This window comes from Megalops cyprinoides, chromosome 3, assembly GCF_013368585.1.
Source record: "Megalops cyprinoides isolate fMegCyp1 chromosome 3, fMegCyp1.pri, whole genome shotgun sequence".
In the NCBI taxonomy this organism is placed as follows: Eukaryota; Metazoa; Chordata; class Actinopteri; order Elopiformes; family Megalopidae; genus Megalops; species Megalops cyprinoides.
The window spans coordinates 41,805,806-41,819,797 of record NC_050585.1 but is presented as its reverse complement, the minus strand read 5'-3'; the positions used below and the strand labels follow the sequence as shown (position 1 = coordinate 41,819,797).

The 13,992-nt window shown below is 43.8% G+C and overlaps 1 protein-coding gene across 2 annotated transcripts; it reads left to right on the top strand.

Moving 5' to 3' along the window:
• The first annotated feature begins 2,131 nt into the window (after positions 1–2,131).
• On the top strand, positions 2,132–9,170 carry LOC118775543 (receptor expression-enhancing protein 2-like). Of its 2 annotated transcripts, none has more exons than XM_036525513.1 (8): positions 2,132–2,614; positions 4,752–4,824; positions 5,511–5,587; positions 6,180–6,300; positions 6,402–6,515; positions 6,802–6,997; positions 8,074–8,231; positions 8,998–9,170. In XM_036525513.1, exons 1-8 carry the CDS (start codon positions 2,583–2,585, stop codon positions 9,061–9,063), a joined length of 837 nt encoding a protein of 278 aa, XP_036381406.1. In that variant the 5' UTR covers positions 2,132–2,582; the 3' UTR covers positions 9,064–9,170. The 2 variants fall into 2 exon arrangements, with proteins under 2 accessions (XP_036381406.1, XP_036381407.1); XM_036525514.1 differs by having other exon boundaries at positions 2,583–2,614; positions 8,107–8,231.
• Positions 9,171–13,992: the final 4,822 nt, after the last annotated feature.

Here is a 13,992-nt window from a genome sequence, read left to right as displayed (position 1 = left end):
TAAGGATCAGTCACAGAGCTGACAAGTATTTCTGAAAAATTCAAAAAAAGTAAATTCTGGTCATTCATTGGTATCTGTATGGATATTAACAGTCTGATTTTTTTAAGTTACGAAATAAATTTTACAGAGAAAAAAGTACCTCTTGGGTAAAGTCTCTTGTTACTCTAGAGCAATTGACTGAAAGGGGAATTAAATGTTTAATATTAATCTATCTGGAATATTATTACACATGCACACACCTAATATTCCATCTTGCTCATACCTTTCAATGGTTCACAATACCACAAAGGCAAAATAAGGCAAAATTTATCTTTTATAATCTAAATCTATATTTTCTGATCTAAACGTGATGCAGATAATGGTGAAGCCAAAGCTCTTTGAGTGTCACATAGTAATGATGTAAATAGTGAAGACCTTGTGTAGTTTCAGCACTCAAAAATTTGATATGTACATATGAAAAATGTTTATTTTACCTTTTTGGTAAGAGGTTCTTCAACCTATGGTTTGAAGTGTGACATATCTTGTAGACTAAGGGACACTGTGGCAGGGGAGCAGGGTTTGATATTGTTAGTCCTTGCGTGTTGCTAGCCCTTTCCCAACATGGACGTCTCCTCCATATAATTGCTGAATATTTGGTAAATGTTCAGGCACAAAATGGCTGTCGTGCATTACTAAAGTGGATGCCATCCAGACCAGTCACCCCCTCGACAAGAAAGCGCTTAAAAATCTATGAAAGGCTCTGTATAAATACTAGCTGTCATCATTTATCATTTTGATGGTCAGGTTTTGATTCTGTGGATAAGAGCTTAATAGACGGCACATTGAGGCTGATGAATTGCTATAGTACTATCAGGAGTTGCTGGTGCACCAGGTTTTATAGTACTTCATTTGATGAGTCAGAAGATGTCGGACCCAAAAGGTACCTTGGTCTCTTCCCTGGGGCTGCCTTGCACCTGTAACCAAGCCTTTTCCGCAAGAGGCCAGCAGAGGTCACTGTTAACAAATAGCTGTGATTTTCATTTAAATTCCACCTTTAAGGGTCTTGAAGTGCCTTTAAACGAAGGGAAGCAACTCACTCAAACCGTCACCAGTGTTTCACACCCGCCAGAGTGATGTAACGCAACCATACTGCACTGGAGCTGTAACCGAACACGAGTTGGTGTGAAACTCGGGATCTGTTCCATATCTCTTCTGAGTAGGCTGAAGGGAGGCATAGTTGCAGTGCTGCTCTGGTAGGATTTAGAGACGCTTTTGGTGGTTCTTCTGCTCTGTTAGCACAAGGAGGGAGTTAGCGCACCTGCCTCCATTGCAGCCCAGCGGTTTGAATGTGCAGCCGCTTCAGAGAGGGCTTACCTTTTGCGCAGTCGCTCATCTTGGTTTGAATTCTGTCACGTCTCTTTGGCAGTCTCCACCCTCACAGACCAATCCAGGGACTTGCCAGTGGCCACTGAAGAAGTACGAGGTTCAGCTGCAGGCACATTCCATTGCGTTATTGTCATTTAGCAGATGCTCTTATCCGGAGCAGCTTACACAGGTTACGATTTTATCCATTGACACAGCTGGATATTTGCTGAGGCAATTGTGGGTTGAGTACCTTGCCCAGGGGTACGACAGCAGTGCGAATCAAACCAGCAAACTTTCAGTTACAAGCCCTGCTCTTTGCCAATATGCCACAATATGTGCTAGGCACACAGTGAGGCATTGGCGAACTTTGGTCTGGCGGCTGTGTCATACTGAGTAACTTCAGCATTTGGCGTGATGAGGGATGTTGCCTTCTACTGACCTCCCAGGCTATATGTATGCACAGAGTCTGGGCTAGGGAGTCCATTTGCAGAATATTTCTATTATGTGGGATCCTGCTACAGAACCCTTCTGTTTCACTAAAGGTGTCTTGAGACACATAGGGGGAAGACACACCGTTAATCCAATATTAACTCCAACTATGTTGTGTGATAAGAAATAAAACACCTGATATTACTGTGTGGGGTGTACTAAACTGATACAGACATTTTTTTCTGATCATTTTATTTTCTGCTTTACAAGACACGATGGAAGATTCCAAAACACTTCATCCAACCCCCCAAACATCTAGATGAGGTCAGCAAGATGAGTAAGGTGAAACGCCTTTCCCATTGACTGTTGGAAGACCCTGGGACAGAGATGGAATAGCGTCTTCCTGGAAATAGCAAAATCATTCTGATCAGAGACCTACCTGTACAACGTGTACAAGCGGCTTATCTGATGCCTCGGGGGATACTTAATATCGATTCGCACGTCTTTAAAACGTAATAGGGCGTATCACCGATGGAAAAAAAAAACAAAAACATATTTCAGCGGTCTATTTACGTATAGCTAGCAATGTAAAAAAAAGTAATAATTAAAAAAAAATCCGCCGCTTTGCGCGTGCCCTTTAAGAGAGAAACAAGTCACCTAACAATGTGACGATAGGACTCCGGTCTGAATGCATGTAAAATAGCCAGTACCGAGAAACGGAGCTGCCGAGTAGCTTTGCGTTATTTTAAGAGGACGGTGTGGTAATGGGGGGAATTTTCCTTTGATATTAAGCAAACATTAAGATCAAAATGGTGTCCTGGATGATCTCGAGAATAGTGGTGTAAGTATTTGATTGTGCATGTTCCGTCGACCCGTGTTTGACAACGCCGTCGATACAGCACCCTTGCCTGGCCGGCATGATAAGCGATATTATGGAAGATTTTGGGTAGCTAATGTTAGCGATTGCAGTACAAGTGCCATTGCTCGAATGACTCACTGATGTTGCATTCACAGGGACACAACGAGCATATGGCTACTTACTGACAATGAGCTAGCAAGCTAACACCCACATTGATTTTCTCAATAGAGACCGTAATTTAACAGTGTAAACACGCATTCCGGTTGCGAGCGAGCGGCATGGCAAATCAGATTCGACGTTTTTCTTTATGATTGCCATGTTTTATTTAATGTATGCGTGTAAGAAATAAATATCGAAAATGTGAAGCGCACACAGCACTAGCTTGGTGATGTGTCGTGGAACAAACTCAGCGCTGATAGACATTACAGGTGCAACAACTCTCCCTTAATTCGCCTCAATAATATCGCTATTTCTCAGTAGCGTAAAGGCGGAATCTAACATATGAACTACAGTATATGATGACATATTTTGATGACCCAGTAAGACGCATCCCTTGCATAATTTTAATTCACAGAATATCTCTTTTATGGCGTCTTCACTAGTTTTCCAAGCCAGCGGCTGGTAGCGTATGGTTCTTCCTGCTGTGAGAATTACTACAAGGCCACGGACCATAGGCGTTTAGGTTGTGTTTGAGTAGAATGACTGCAACAGGTCAAAAGGACCAGGCCGCCGAGGTCCAGTCAGTGGTCAGAAATCAGGTAGTGCTGTAAAATACAATCGCTGGCTCTTTATTAGCCCCTAGCAACAATGTCAAAATATGTGAAGTGGTTTGTAGCGTATGCTTTTGAGCCCAGCACCTGTCTGAGAAATAAGCATATTTTCCGGTCAAGGCCAGATGGGTGAAATTTCAGTAGGAGTAAGAGGTGTCCTGTGTTTTCTTTTTTAGTTCTTCAGATTTTGTGATGTTTTCCTACACATATAGATACCAATAGAGCTTCTCTGTGTAAGGAGACAGGCAGTGGAAAGTAACAATTAGCTTGACCTGAAATGTTTGTCAAAGTGCATTAACAAAACAAATTGCTTCCAATGTTCAAAAATGCTCGGAGAGAGGGTTTTTTTTTCTTCCAACCCGAGGATATAAGAACAGAGGTTTAATAAAGAGATCAAGTGATCCAGTGCAGTTAGGCTGCTCATTTCACCTGCAGTCTACTGTAAGCTTTGAAAACACTGCTTCTATTCCAAATCCTGCTATACTCTGCCATGCATTAATAGCTCACTGCATGCGTAATAACTCTCTGCAGCAGTGTGACATTTACCTGTAACTATTTTTTGTGCAGACCAAAACTCAGCTTGAAATGGGATCTTCAGTCCCCTTTATGAATCCGTTTTGAAACAACCTAATTTGGCAAATATATATATTAAATATATATATTAGTGTAGCTGTAGGAAAATGGTTGCTGTAGAAAGAATCTTTGAGAATTACACAGTGATTTATTATTATTTTTAATGGAACCAGTAACATCACCAAATAGTTAACATTTGTTCATTCTCCTGGAAAAACCTAGGCACTATTCATCAAATGATTTAAAGAAAGCCTGAATTGGGTCATTTTAATTTCTTTTTTTTAACCAACTGGAAACAGGTCACAATGCAAAGAAAACAAAGTTAAAAAATCTTTCATGGTCTAAACTTGCTCTTTTTTCATTCAGAATATAAAGTGGGTAAGAATAGGTGTGATGCACTTCCCAGCCAAAAAAGGAAATGTTTTGGCAGCAAATTTAACATCAAGAAAATGCACATGCACACTTGTGGAGTTTTTAACTGTTATCACAGTGCATCAAGGTAAAACTATGAAGGGTCCTTTCACACAATTACCCATGTTGTGGCACAGCTCTGGTCACATAAATTCTGTCAGTGTAACTGCGGTTTTCTCACCGTTATCACACGATTTTTTAAATCATCATGATGTCTTGATGTCACGCACCATCAGAATGTTACAGTCTGCCAGTGTTCCCTGTACGGGACTTCCAGTGTGGGTGTCTTGACAGGGTCCAGGCAATGCGATCTGCGCAGGGTAACAAACCTGATGACACGCCCCCCTCTCTCTCTCCCTCAACAGCCTGTCTTTCGGGATCCTCTACCCTGCCTACTCCTCCTACAAGGCGGTGAAGACGAAGAATGTCAAAGAATATGTGAGGATTCTGCCTTCTGAGTCTTGCTTTCTCTTTGTGTTTTTCTTTTTTCCCATGATGCTCAGGGTCTGAACAACCGTGCGAAACCCTGTGAGGCTTTGTTTGGGCAGGGGAGGGGCACGTGCTAGTGGAATTGGCAATGAGTAGACTTGATCATGATGATGATGATGATGGTGGTGGTGATATATGAGCAGGTGACGCATTTTGTCATCCATGGGGACCCTGGAAAGGGCTGCTTCCCGGTTCGTCTCGTGTCCGCGGAAGAGCATTCTCAGTGTTTACCCGCTGCCTCTGCGCAGTGCCGCTAAGTGAGCCATCTGCTGCCGGTTGCCATGGAAACTGCCGAACCAGGGAACAGTTTGCTCTGGGAGACGGTATTGAGAGGAGGAGGAGGAAGGGAGGGAGGCCCTCGCTTTGGTGGTTGTTTATGTGTTTATGTACCACCAGCACGTGTTCAACCATCAGTGTTTGGCATCTACCTGTTCCCAGATCCTTGGTCCCCAGAGGGTGTAGATCCTTGATGCTCTTGGTGTAGCCAGGTCTGTCAAAAATGACACAGTGAATACAGGAGTTTACTTCCATGGAGGCATACAGCATAACCGCAGACCACGGCCTGCTTGCCTGGAGTCAAATATGATTCATAATTCTGTCTAAATATCCTGAATTGTGTGTGTGTCTTAATTCAGGTCAAGTGGATGATGTACTGGATAGTGTTTGCCATCTTCACCACTGCAGAGACACTCACAGACATCGTCCTTTCATGGTGAGTTGACATTTTTGCTTTCGTTTCTCCATGATGCCCCTGTTACCATCTCAGTACCACTCAGACAGGCCCCTTTCCATCCCTTATATTTTACAAATGCATCAGTAATGACACATTTTAATTAGGTATCACTTTATTAAACTCAAAGCAGAGAGGTCCACAGAACATTGAGGAAGGTGCAGTGTATGAGAAACGGTAATTAGAATAATTATCCACGATTAATTATTAACAATAAAATACACAGCAGTTGATTAAAAACAGAGCACAGCCCAACAAAACAGGAGGTAAAAACAGTAAAACGGGAGGCACAGCTGGCAAAATGAGATGGCAAAGAGCTTGTTCCGGCTGTTCTGCTGTATCCCAGCTCACCCGATTCCCCACTGGGGCTGCTGCTGTACACTAGGGCACGGTAATAAAGCCACAGTAGCACACAGTAAATACCCAGCTGTATAAATGGGTAACGTGAAAATTGTAACCTATGTAAGTCTCTCTGGATAAGAGTGTCAGCTTAATGACAATAATGTAATGTGTCTGCGCCAGGCAGAGCGCCAGCCTCTTCTCTCAGTGTCCCCATGCCATTCTGTGTCTCCAGGTTCCCTTTTTACTTCGAGCTGAAGATTGCCTTCGTCATCTGGCTCCTGTCTCCCTACACCAAGGGCTCCAGCGTGCTCTACCGCAAGTTTGTGCACCCCGCTCTGTCCAAGAAGGAGAAGGTGAGACGTGCTCCTCCACCGCCGGAGTTAGTTCCCCCGTCTTGTCCTGTGTGGCTTCCCGCTCTCAGACCCGTGCTACTCTTCTTCCCTCTGCGCTGCAGGAGATCGATGAGTACATCAGCCAGGCCCGGGACCGCAGCTACGAGACCATGATGCGCTTCGGGAAGAGGGGCCTCAACATTGCCGCCAGCGCGGCCGTGACGGCGGCCTCCAAGGTGAGGGGGCGCCCCGGGGCACGGCCGGGTCACCTCCGCTGTAGGGCTGTGGCGTTTCCAGGGTGTCAGGGTGAAGCCTTGCGCAGACAGTAAGATGTTTGGTGCGCGCAGCCGATCTGTGCAGCAGGTGAGGTGGGTCTGGTCATATTCCAGGGCATCATACTCTGCAGTATATGCGCAGATTCTGCGCAGATTCACTTACTCAGGATTTTGTTGCTACTCGTAAATGCTGCACAGATTTCACAGGGAGGCACCGGGTGGTCACAGGTTGTGCTGCGGTCCGCAGGGGCAGGACGTGCTGTCGGAGAAGCTGCGCAGCTTCAGCATGCACGACCTGACGCTGATACAGGACGAGGAGGAGCTGCAGCGCCTGCGCAAGTCTGACGCCCGTCTGCGCGGCTCTACGTCCAGCCTGCTGGATCCCGCCAGTGACACGGGAGGCGGGGGCAGCACAGTGCCGAGGAAAAGCACGGCCCGCCCAGGTACGGAACGAGTACTGTGTGCTCCTGGGTAGTGTAGTCTGTTCGACTTAAGGTGTCAAGGTGTTATCAGCCATAGCTGGTTGAATGTAAAGTGTGTTATACCAGGAGTGTGAAAACTCTAATGCTGTTGTTTTACTTTCTTTTTTTTTGGGGGGGGGGGGGGGCGGGAGAGGGGGTCAGCATTCTGTTATCAGTATTTTGAAGTCACTTTTTTTGGTGGTGATGTGGGGGTGGGGGTTGTGTTGAAAGGAAATTGTGAATTGTGGGTGAGTAAGTATTTTTGTCTATTTTATCTATTAGGGATGCAGTGATTGAGTTGTTGCAGGTGGGTGTGTGTAAGTGTTTCTGTGTGTAAGTTTATTAGGGAAGCAGTGATCTGTCAGTGATTGCAGGTGAGTGGGTGTGTTTGTGTTTGTAAGTGTATTTGCCATGACTGGTGAGTAATTGCAGGTGAGTGGGTATAAGGTGTTTGTAAGTAAGTTAGGGGCACAGTGATTGGTGAGTAATTGTAGGTTAGTGGGTGTAAATGTTTGTGTTTGTAACTGTATTGGGGAGGCTGTGATCAGTTATTAAGCCTGGATTAGAGTGTGATTGATTGGTTAGTCAGATTGTCAGGAAATGATGGGTGTGAGTGTGCTATGTTGTACGTAATTGGTAGATAAGGGTATATTAGGGTTTCAGGCATTGGTGGGTGAAAAGTAAATGAGGCTGTCACTGATTGGTGGGTAAGACTGTTATCAGACTGTCAAGGCTTAGGGTGTCAGGGTAGGCATGTGACTTTGGTTTGGGGTCTTAATGTTGTTTGAGCAATTCTGTCTTAGGGTGTCTGGAACCACAGGTTCCATAGAGTACTTGTGAGCTTTACAAACCACTGTTTTGCAACCATTTTAACAGCCAGTACAGTTAATGGAAAAAGAAATAAGAGAGAGAGGTGTGTGGACCAAGTCTGTGTTAACATTAGAGAGAGAGAAGGTGAAGAGAGAGAGGAGGAAGGCAGAAGGGTGGAGAGAGGAATTAGAAGATGAGTGAGTCCCCAGACACAATGCTCTTTCTCTCATCCCTGCACCACCCCCCAGCCCGTGCCTCACCTACTGACGAATCACGTCCAGGTTCCAAAGCTGACGGGGACCACTCGGATTCCAGGACAGAACAGTCTGATGAGGACGGTGCAGAGAAGGTCCCCAAACGCACTGCCAGTGTCAAGGCCAAGAAACCAACCACTACAAAGGCAGAGGTAACCCCATCTCCCCAACACACACACGCAAACACGTACCATGAACAGAGAGTAAACGTGCACACACACACACACGCACACACACAAGCACACCTAAGCACAGAAAGCCTGTCCATCAAACTCATTCCCGACTCCCAGTATGAAAAATGGAATCAGTAGTCATGTCTAAACCCCATGAACACCTGGATTCTCAGTATCAGCTCTTCTGCTTTCTGCCTCAAAGTTGTTAAAGAGAAGTGAATCTTGCCATGCCAGCTGTTTTTTTTTAGATTAGCACATACCTGAGTTATTTACAGACTGCTACCTCAGCAGACCTGTTGGTTAGTGTTCTTTGCTTGCCACGTGGTATACATTTGACTTTCCAGCTAGCTCTCTCCAAAAAAGAGCTCCTTACTTAAAGAGACTTCCAGATTAAATAAAAGTTAGTAATAATAATATTAGGACATTTGATGGATGTTTTGGTTACAGCTGGCTAGCAAAGAGACTATAAAGCATGGCTTCACTCCACCTCAGGGAATGAGCGGGTAGATGGTGAAATTAGGCGGCCAGACAGCAGTATTGGTAAGCTTTCTCAGATGTCATTGATTCATTGTTTGAAGTGTGCTTCTGGGAAGCTGTTGGTGGTGAATGTGGAAGTGGGCTGCTAGCTCTGTCTGGAACAATTGGCTCTTGTCTTCCTTTTGTCTTGCTCTCTATGCACGCTCTGTTTCTGTTAATTTTTTCAGTCTCTCCCTCTCTCTGTCTTTTCCGCTCCATCCTCTTTCAGACTCAAAGCAAGACGGTGAAGAAACAGCCAAAGAAGAAGACCTCACCGACTACAGAAACACCCTGAGCTTCCCCCTGTCCTGTACCTCAACACCCCTGCTGTCCCTGGGTCTGTCTGTGTGTCTGTCTGACTTACAGAAACACACACGTACACATACACATACACGTGCATTTACGCACGTATACACAACACACACAGACACATGTATGTATATCACACAAATGTAACACACACACACACCAACAGCTCAGTTCCTATTATCTTTATTGTGCGCTAACACATTTAACAGTAAAGAGTTAAAGGGCTTATAAAGCCATGGATATATGCAGACAGGACCGAAAGTTCAAAGGAGGGTGCTTCGGTCACGCTGGTCCTGTACAATACATATTTCAGTCATGCTCTGTTGTGCCCGGGTAGCTTCTCCTGTTTGCCTCCTTTGCTTGCTTGACTCGCCATGCATGCATGTTCAGTGAACGCATTCCATGATATCATCATCATCTCTATGATTGTTTAGGCTTTGACTGTTTAGGATCGTTTTTGAAACCAAGAAGTAAGCGTGTGCGCGCACACGTGTCCATAAAGGAAACAATGCCCATCTCTTTATTCCGCTTCGAACATGGCATTCAACCTCCTTTTTCACCGGGGATTTATTCCATACTGCCCCCTTGAGGCAGGAGAAGCAACTCCTACACTAAGCAGTTTCTACTCATTAAGAAGGTTATAAACTTGTACAAAGAGAAGATTGCATTTGGGGTCAGCTTTCTTTCTAATTATGACAGCATGTTAATCAGGTGGGTAGCTTAGGTCCTTTGTGAATGAAAGAAATGGGACAGTTACTGTGGGACCCTTAACTGACTGACAGGAACGACGAGATGCATGCTAGAAAGAGTGATGAAGGGAGAGCTACAGTCATGACGTGGATTCCTGTTTGGACCAAGACAAGCTCTGCTTCCAGTTTGTCAGTCTGTTTAAAACTAGAATGATAAAAACAAAAAGGCACTGTCCTTTGATACAGTGGAGTTTTTGAAAGCGAATGAGCATCTTCTTGGAACAGGTCTATAAATAGATCCAATGCCTGGAAAGGTGGTGACGTCCCCTTTGGGCTGCTTCATTTTTAATGACACTTTATCTGTGCCATATCCTCTGCTTTCTTGTGAAGCATCGGCTCTCCTTGTATAATGGCCGTGTGTGCATTCAGGGATCAAAGGGAGGTTTGTTCTATCAGTCTTTCCGGAACACGTCTGTTTGAAATGCCTCCTCATCCAATCTGGCTCCTATTGGTCAGACACAGCGATTGTGACATCAGAGTCAGCTGTGCTGTTGTCTTCCTTTCTGTCCAATCACAAGAGCCGCTGCAGACTTTCTGCAATTGATCTTTGCTGTGTACAGGAATGAAGATGTCCCTGTGCAAAGTTGTGGTATGAGCTGTGTTTGATTGAGCAGCATTTTTCTGTTTGAACATTTACATTACAACCCGCTGTAGAGAAGCTTCACTGACTACAGAAGTGCTTGCCGGGGCAGAGAGAGCACATCCAAGCACTGCACTGTCTGAAGTGAATCTCACACAGACATTGCTGCAGAGCATGTCTGTAACCAGGGGAGTGGCTGTGTACACAGAGTGCTGTTTGGGCATTGGAGCGAGGTGCATCTCAGGGGCAGCAGTAGGGGTGTGAAGGCATTCCTGATCAATACACAGTACAGAGGAGAGTGTTCCTGTGAGACATCTCTCCCAGATGTTTTTTTTATCTCATTTGAAATCCAGTCCTATTTATTGTGGGCTCTATATGACCCAAATGCCGTTCTCTTATGTGTCACTCATTGGCCTTGCACTTCAGCAGTGTCGGTCAGTTACCCATAAGGAGCTACTGATCACGTCATCACTAGATTTCCAATGCAATAACATCAATAGGCTTTTTTTTTTTAAAAAAACATTTTGCTTTAGTATAACAGAGTACCCTACAGTTAGTTAGCAAGACACCATTTTGTGGAGGCATGTGGTCTGTGCTTTTTATTCGAGCCTCTGTACACGAGAGCTGTAAAATGTATGTTTTAGTGGAGTGTAGTTAGCATGTGACGAGTGGCGTTCTGCAGGTGTGGTTGGGTGAGTCTTGGTGACTCACCTGGTATTGTCACATGGGCAGCAAGGCCCTGAAGGTTTGCTGGCAGCACCGTCGGGACCTTAGAAAAGTTTCTCGCAGGTGCGTGCTAGACTCCGTCATTAACGGCAGTGCTCTGAACTGGAGGACTCATTAAAATCTGTTCCTTTTGTGTGTGTGTCTGAAATCGCTGGGAACACTGAATTAGGTCAGTTAAGGACACTGTCGCATATCCCTTCGCAGTCTCTGCAAGTAAAAATCTCAGCTCACGATCTTCCGTTTGATCAGTCAATTGAGGTGATTAAAGCAATTGGACTCCTAGCTGGTTTGAGTTTGTACGTTGCAGAAGATCGGAGTTTTGACAGGGTGCGGTCACACACGGGTTAACCTTGCGGAATCTTGAACTGGCGGGGAGGTACTGAGGAGATTCTGTTCTGCTTTGTACTTGTATAGAGTGCTATTTTAGGGATGGAGTCTGAAGTCGTTTGACAGTCTATTGTTAAAGTCTGAGGTGTAATGCCAGTTGGGAACAGCAGGGGGAGCAATAACAACACTAAATGGGCAAAAAAAGGCTCCTGAATGGTTGATAACTCAGTATGCACATAGACATAGTATTAGTGATGTCTGTGAATAAGCTTTCATCCCTTCACGAGATTGCTGTTGTTTTTAGCTTTTAAAGCTTTCATTTTTAAGTAGGACAACAGAACAAACTGCCAGAGAAATAATTTCAAAGTAAAGTCTCTTTGTTTGTCTTGGTTGATGGTGCTTTAAAGCGTGCTATACTTTCATTTCATTGGAGCTTGAGCTAGGATTTTAAAATGACCACAGTCAAGGTGCGATGGGCTCAGCAACTGTTACCATTATCCAGTAAGCAGTCGCCATATCGCCGTTGTTCACGGCGACTTGAATCGCTCGTAATCTGCATACTACATTATCCCTTTCCATAACTTATTACTTACTGAAGTGGGTTTGGGCTTGGGTTGATTGCCTTTCTGGAAGGTGAGAAGAGCGGTGCACTGCCCCCAATTTGAACCTGCGATGTTCCAGTTACGAGCCAAGTTCCTCGGCTGCAACCCGATGCCACTACTGTCAGCCTCAGGTTTCAGGTGACAGTGCAGCAGCGATTTGCCCGAATTTCTCTGATTCACAGTGCGCTCTGAGTTTTTAAATGACATTTTGTTTTTGTCTCTTTTTGTACTGTTGAGTTATTTTACTGTTTTACTGTCGTTGTACTGTTTTTTTGAAAAGGACCATTTCTCTGCAGCCCTCCAGCTGTTGAGGTCAAGAAGTGGTGCTGAGAATTTTTTTTTTGTTGGTTTTCCCTTTGCACTTAGTACATGGTGTTGAGTACCCCCTCATAGTGGTGACTCAGTCCTATTAATTCTTATCACACACCAATTCTGTATACGCCCGATATACGTTTTACTCCTTCATACATATCTCATGCACCCCTGACCTACCACCCTGTGGGACCATGTACCCCCCCCCCCCCCCCCCCTTCAGAAGCACAGATTTAAAGATCCCAAACCCAGCCCTGGAGACAGTGGAAGGAAGCCATACTGACATACAGTAACCTGAGGGCAAATCCTTTTATCTCTTTCTGTCTAGGCATTTGCACTGCACCGCATCACTTCCCCTGTCTCCACTGGTGGGTCACGTACTCAGCTTAACAAAGAGAAAAGGAATGTAATTTTTTTGTAATAAAAATAAATCTGCTGCAAATAATCACACTAAAAAAAGATGATCTGCATTATCAGTTCTGCTGGGACAAAGTGCTTGTGCATTCTTTAAGCTACAAATGTAAGTTTATTTTTTTTCTATGATGTTTTTATTTTTAATTTAATTTTGTTTTTATGCAGTATAATCACATTCCAGACTTCCATACAGTAATTCCGTGCAATTGTTTTACTTAAATATACGATATTTGTGCCAGGTACTCATGTAAATTAAGGAAATGAAGTAACATTTGAGTTTTGTGCTGGGAGACTTGCTAATAAAGGTGTACTGATTTAAGCTCAAGTACAAATTGCAAATGTTAATAATAAAATAATAACAATCATTATGTATGCACTGTCTTTAATAATAACAGCAGATCATTTTGTTGATGATTTTGGTGATGTTAGACTTGAAAAAGATGTTTCTCAATATTTAGGTGTTTTGTGCATGCATCTGCTCTGTCCTATGAGTTTCTCTCTACCATCCATCACAAGGGGTTCAGTCATATTTTATTTATGGAAGGGCAAAGTCAGCTAGTGGACATGAGATCTTTGGATTAGATCTTTACCTTTTGTGAAATACGTGGTTTTAGATAAGATGCAGGTTGGGAATCTTACATTTGTCCAAAGTCTTTCATGGGTCCAAAATCAGCACAAATCAAGTAGCATTTTTAAGCAGCTCTCTAAATCTGAAGAAGGTGTACTGACTTGTTGCACTTTTGGTGTCATATTGTCATTACGTATTTCTGTCAAACATTACAGGCTATTACAGGCACTGAAAATGATCAATGCCATCATCTTGCCATTTCTCCATATTATACATAATTTTTTTTATTCCTTGGGTAAATACCTTGTTCCCCACAGCAATAATGATAAAAGATCACTTGCTATTGAAGTATCCTAAACATTATTAGCACATTGGGTCATCTCTTAAGTGTAGGTAATGTCTTTTTGAGGCATTTATACCCTGGCAGATATCTGACCGTGGTTTAGCTTAATTTTTGTCTTAAATTTTTGTTTTATATGAGTCCATGTGACCAAGGTAAGTAGATACAATGAAAAATGTAACTGCTTGCAGCACTGATAGAGAAAGCAATTATATTATTACAGCTGTTATTTTTGTCTCAATCCCATCACTGGTAATACCATTTTAATTATGTACTGTGTGAGATTTGGCCATAAAG

Bases quoted from the DNA above. Each gene is read 5' to 3' on its own strand.
- LOC118775543 (XM_036525513.1), top strand. From the start codon at position 2,583: ATGGTGTCCTGGATGATCTCGAGAATAGTGGT. The intron at 6,301-6,401 runs GTGAGACGTGCT...TCTGCGCTGCAG, and splicing joins CTCTGTCCAAGAAGGAGAAG to GAGATCGATGAGTACATCAG. The intron at 8,232-8,997 runs GTAACCCCATCT...ATCCTCTTTCAG, and splicing joins CAACCACTACAAAGGCAGAG to ACTCAAAGCAAGACGGTGAA.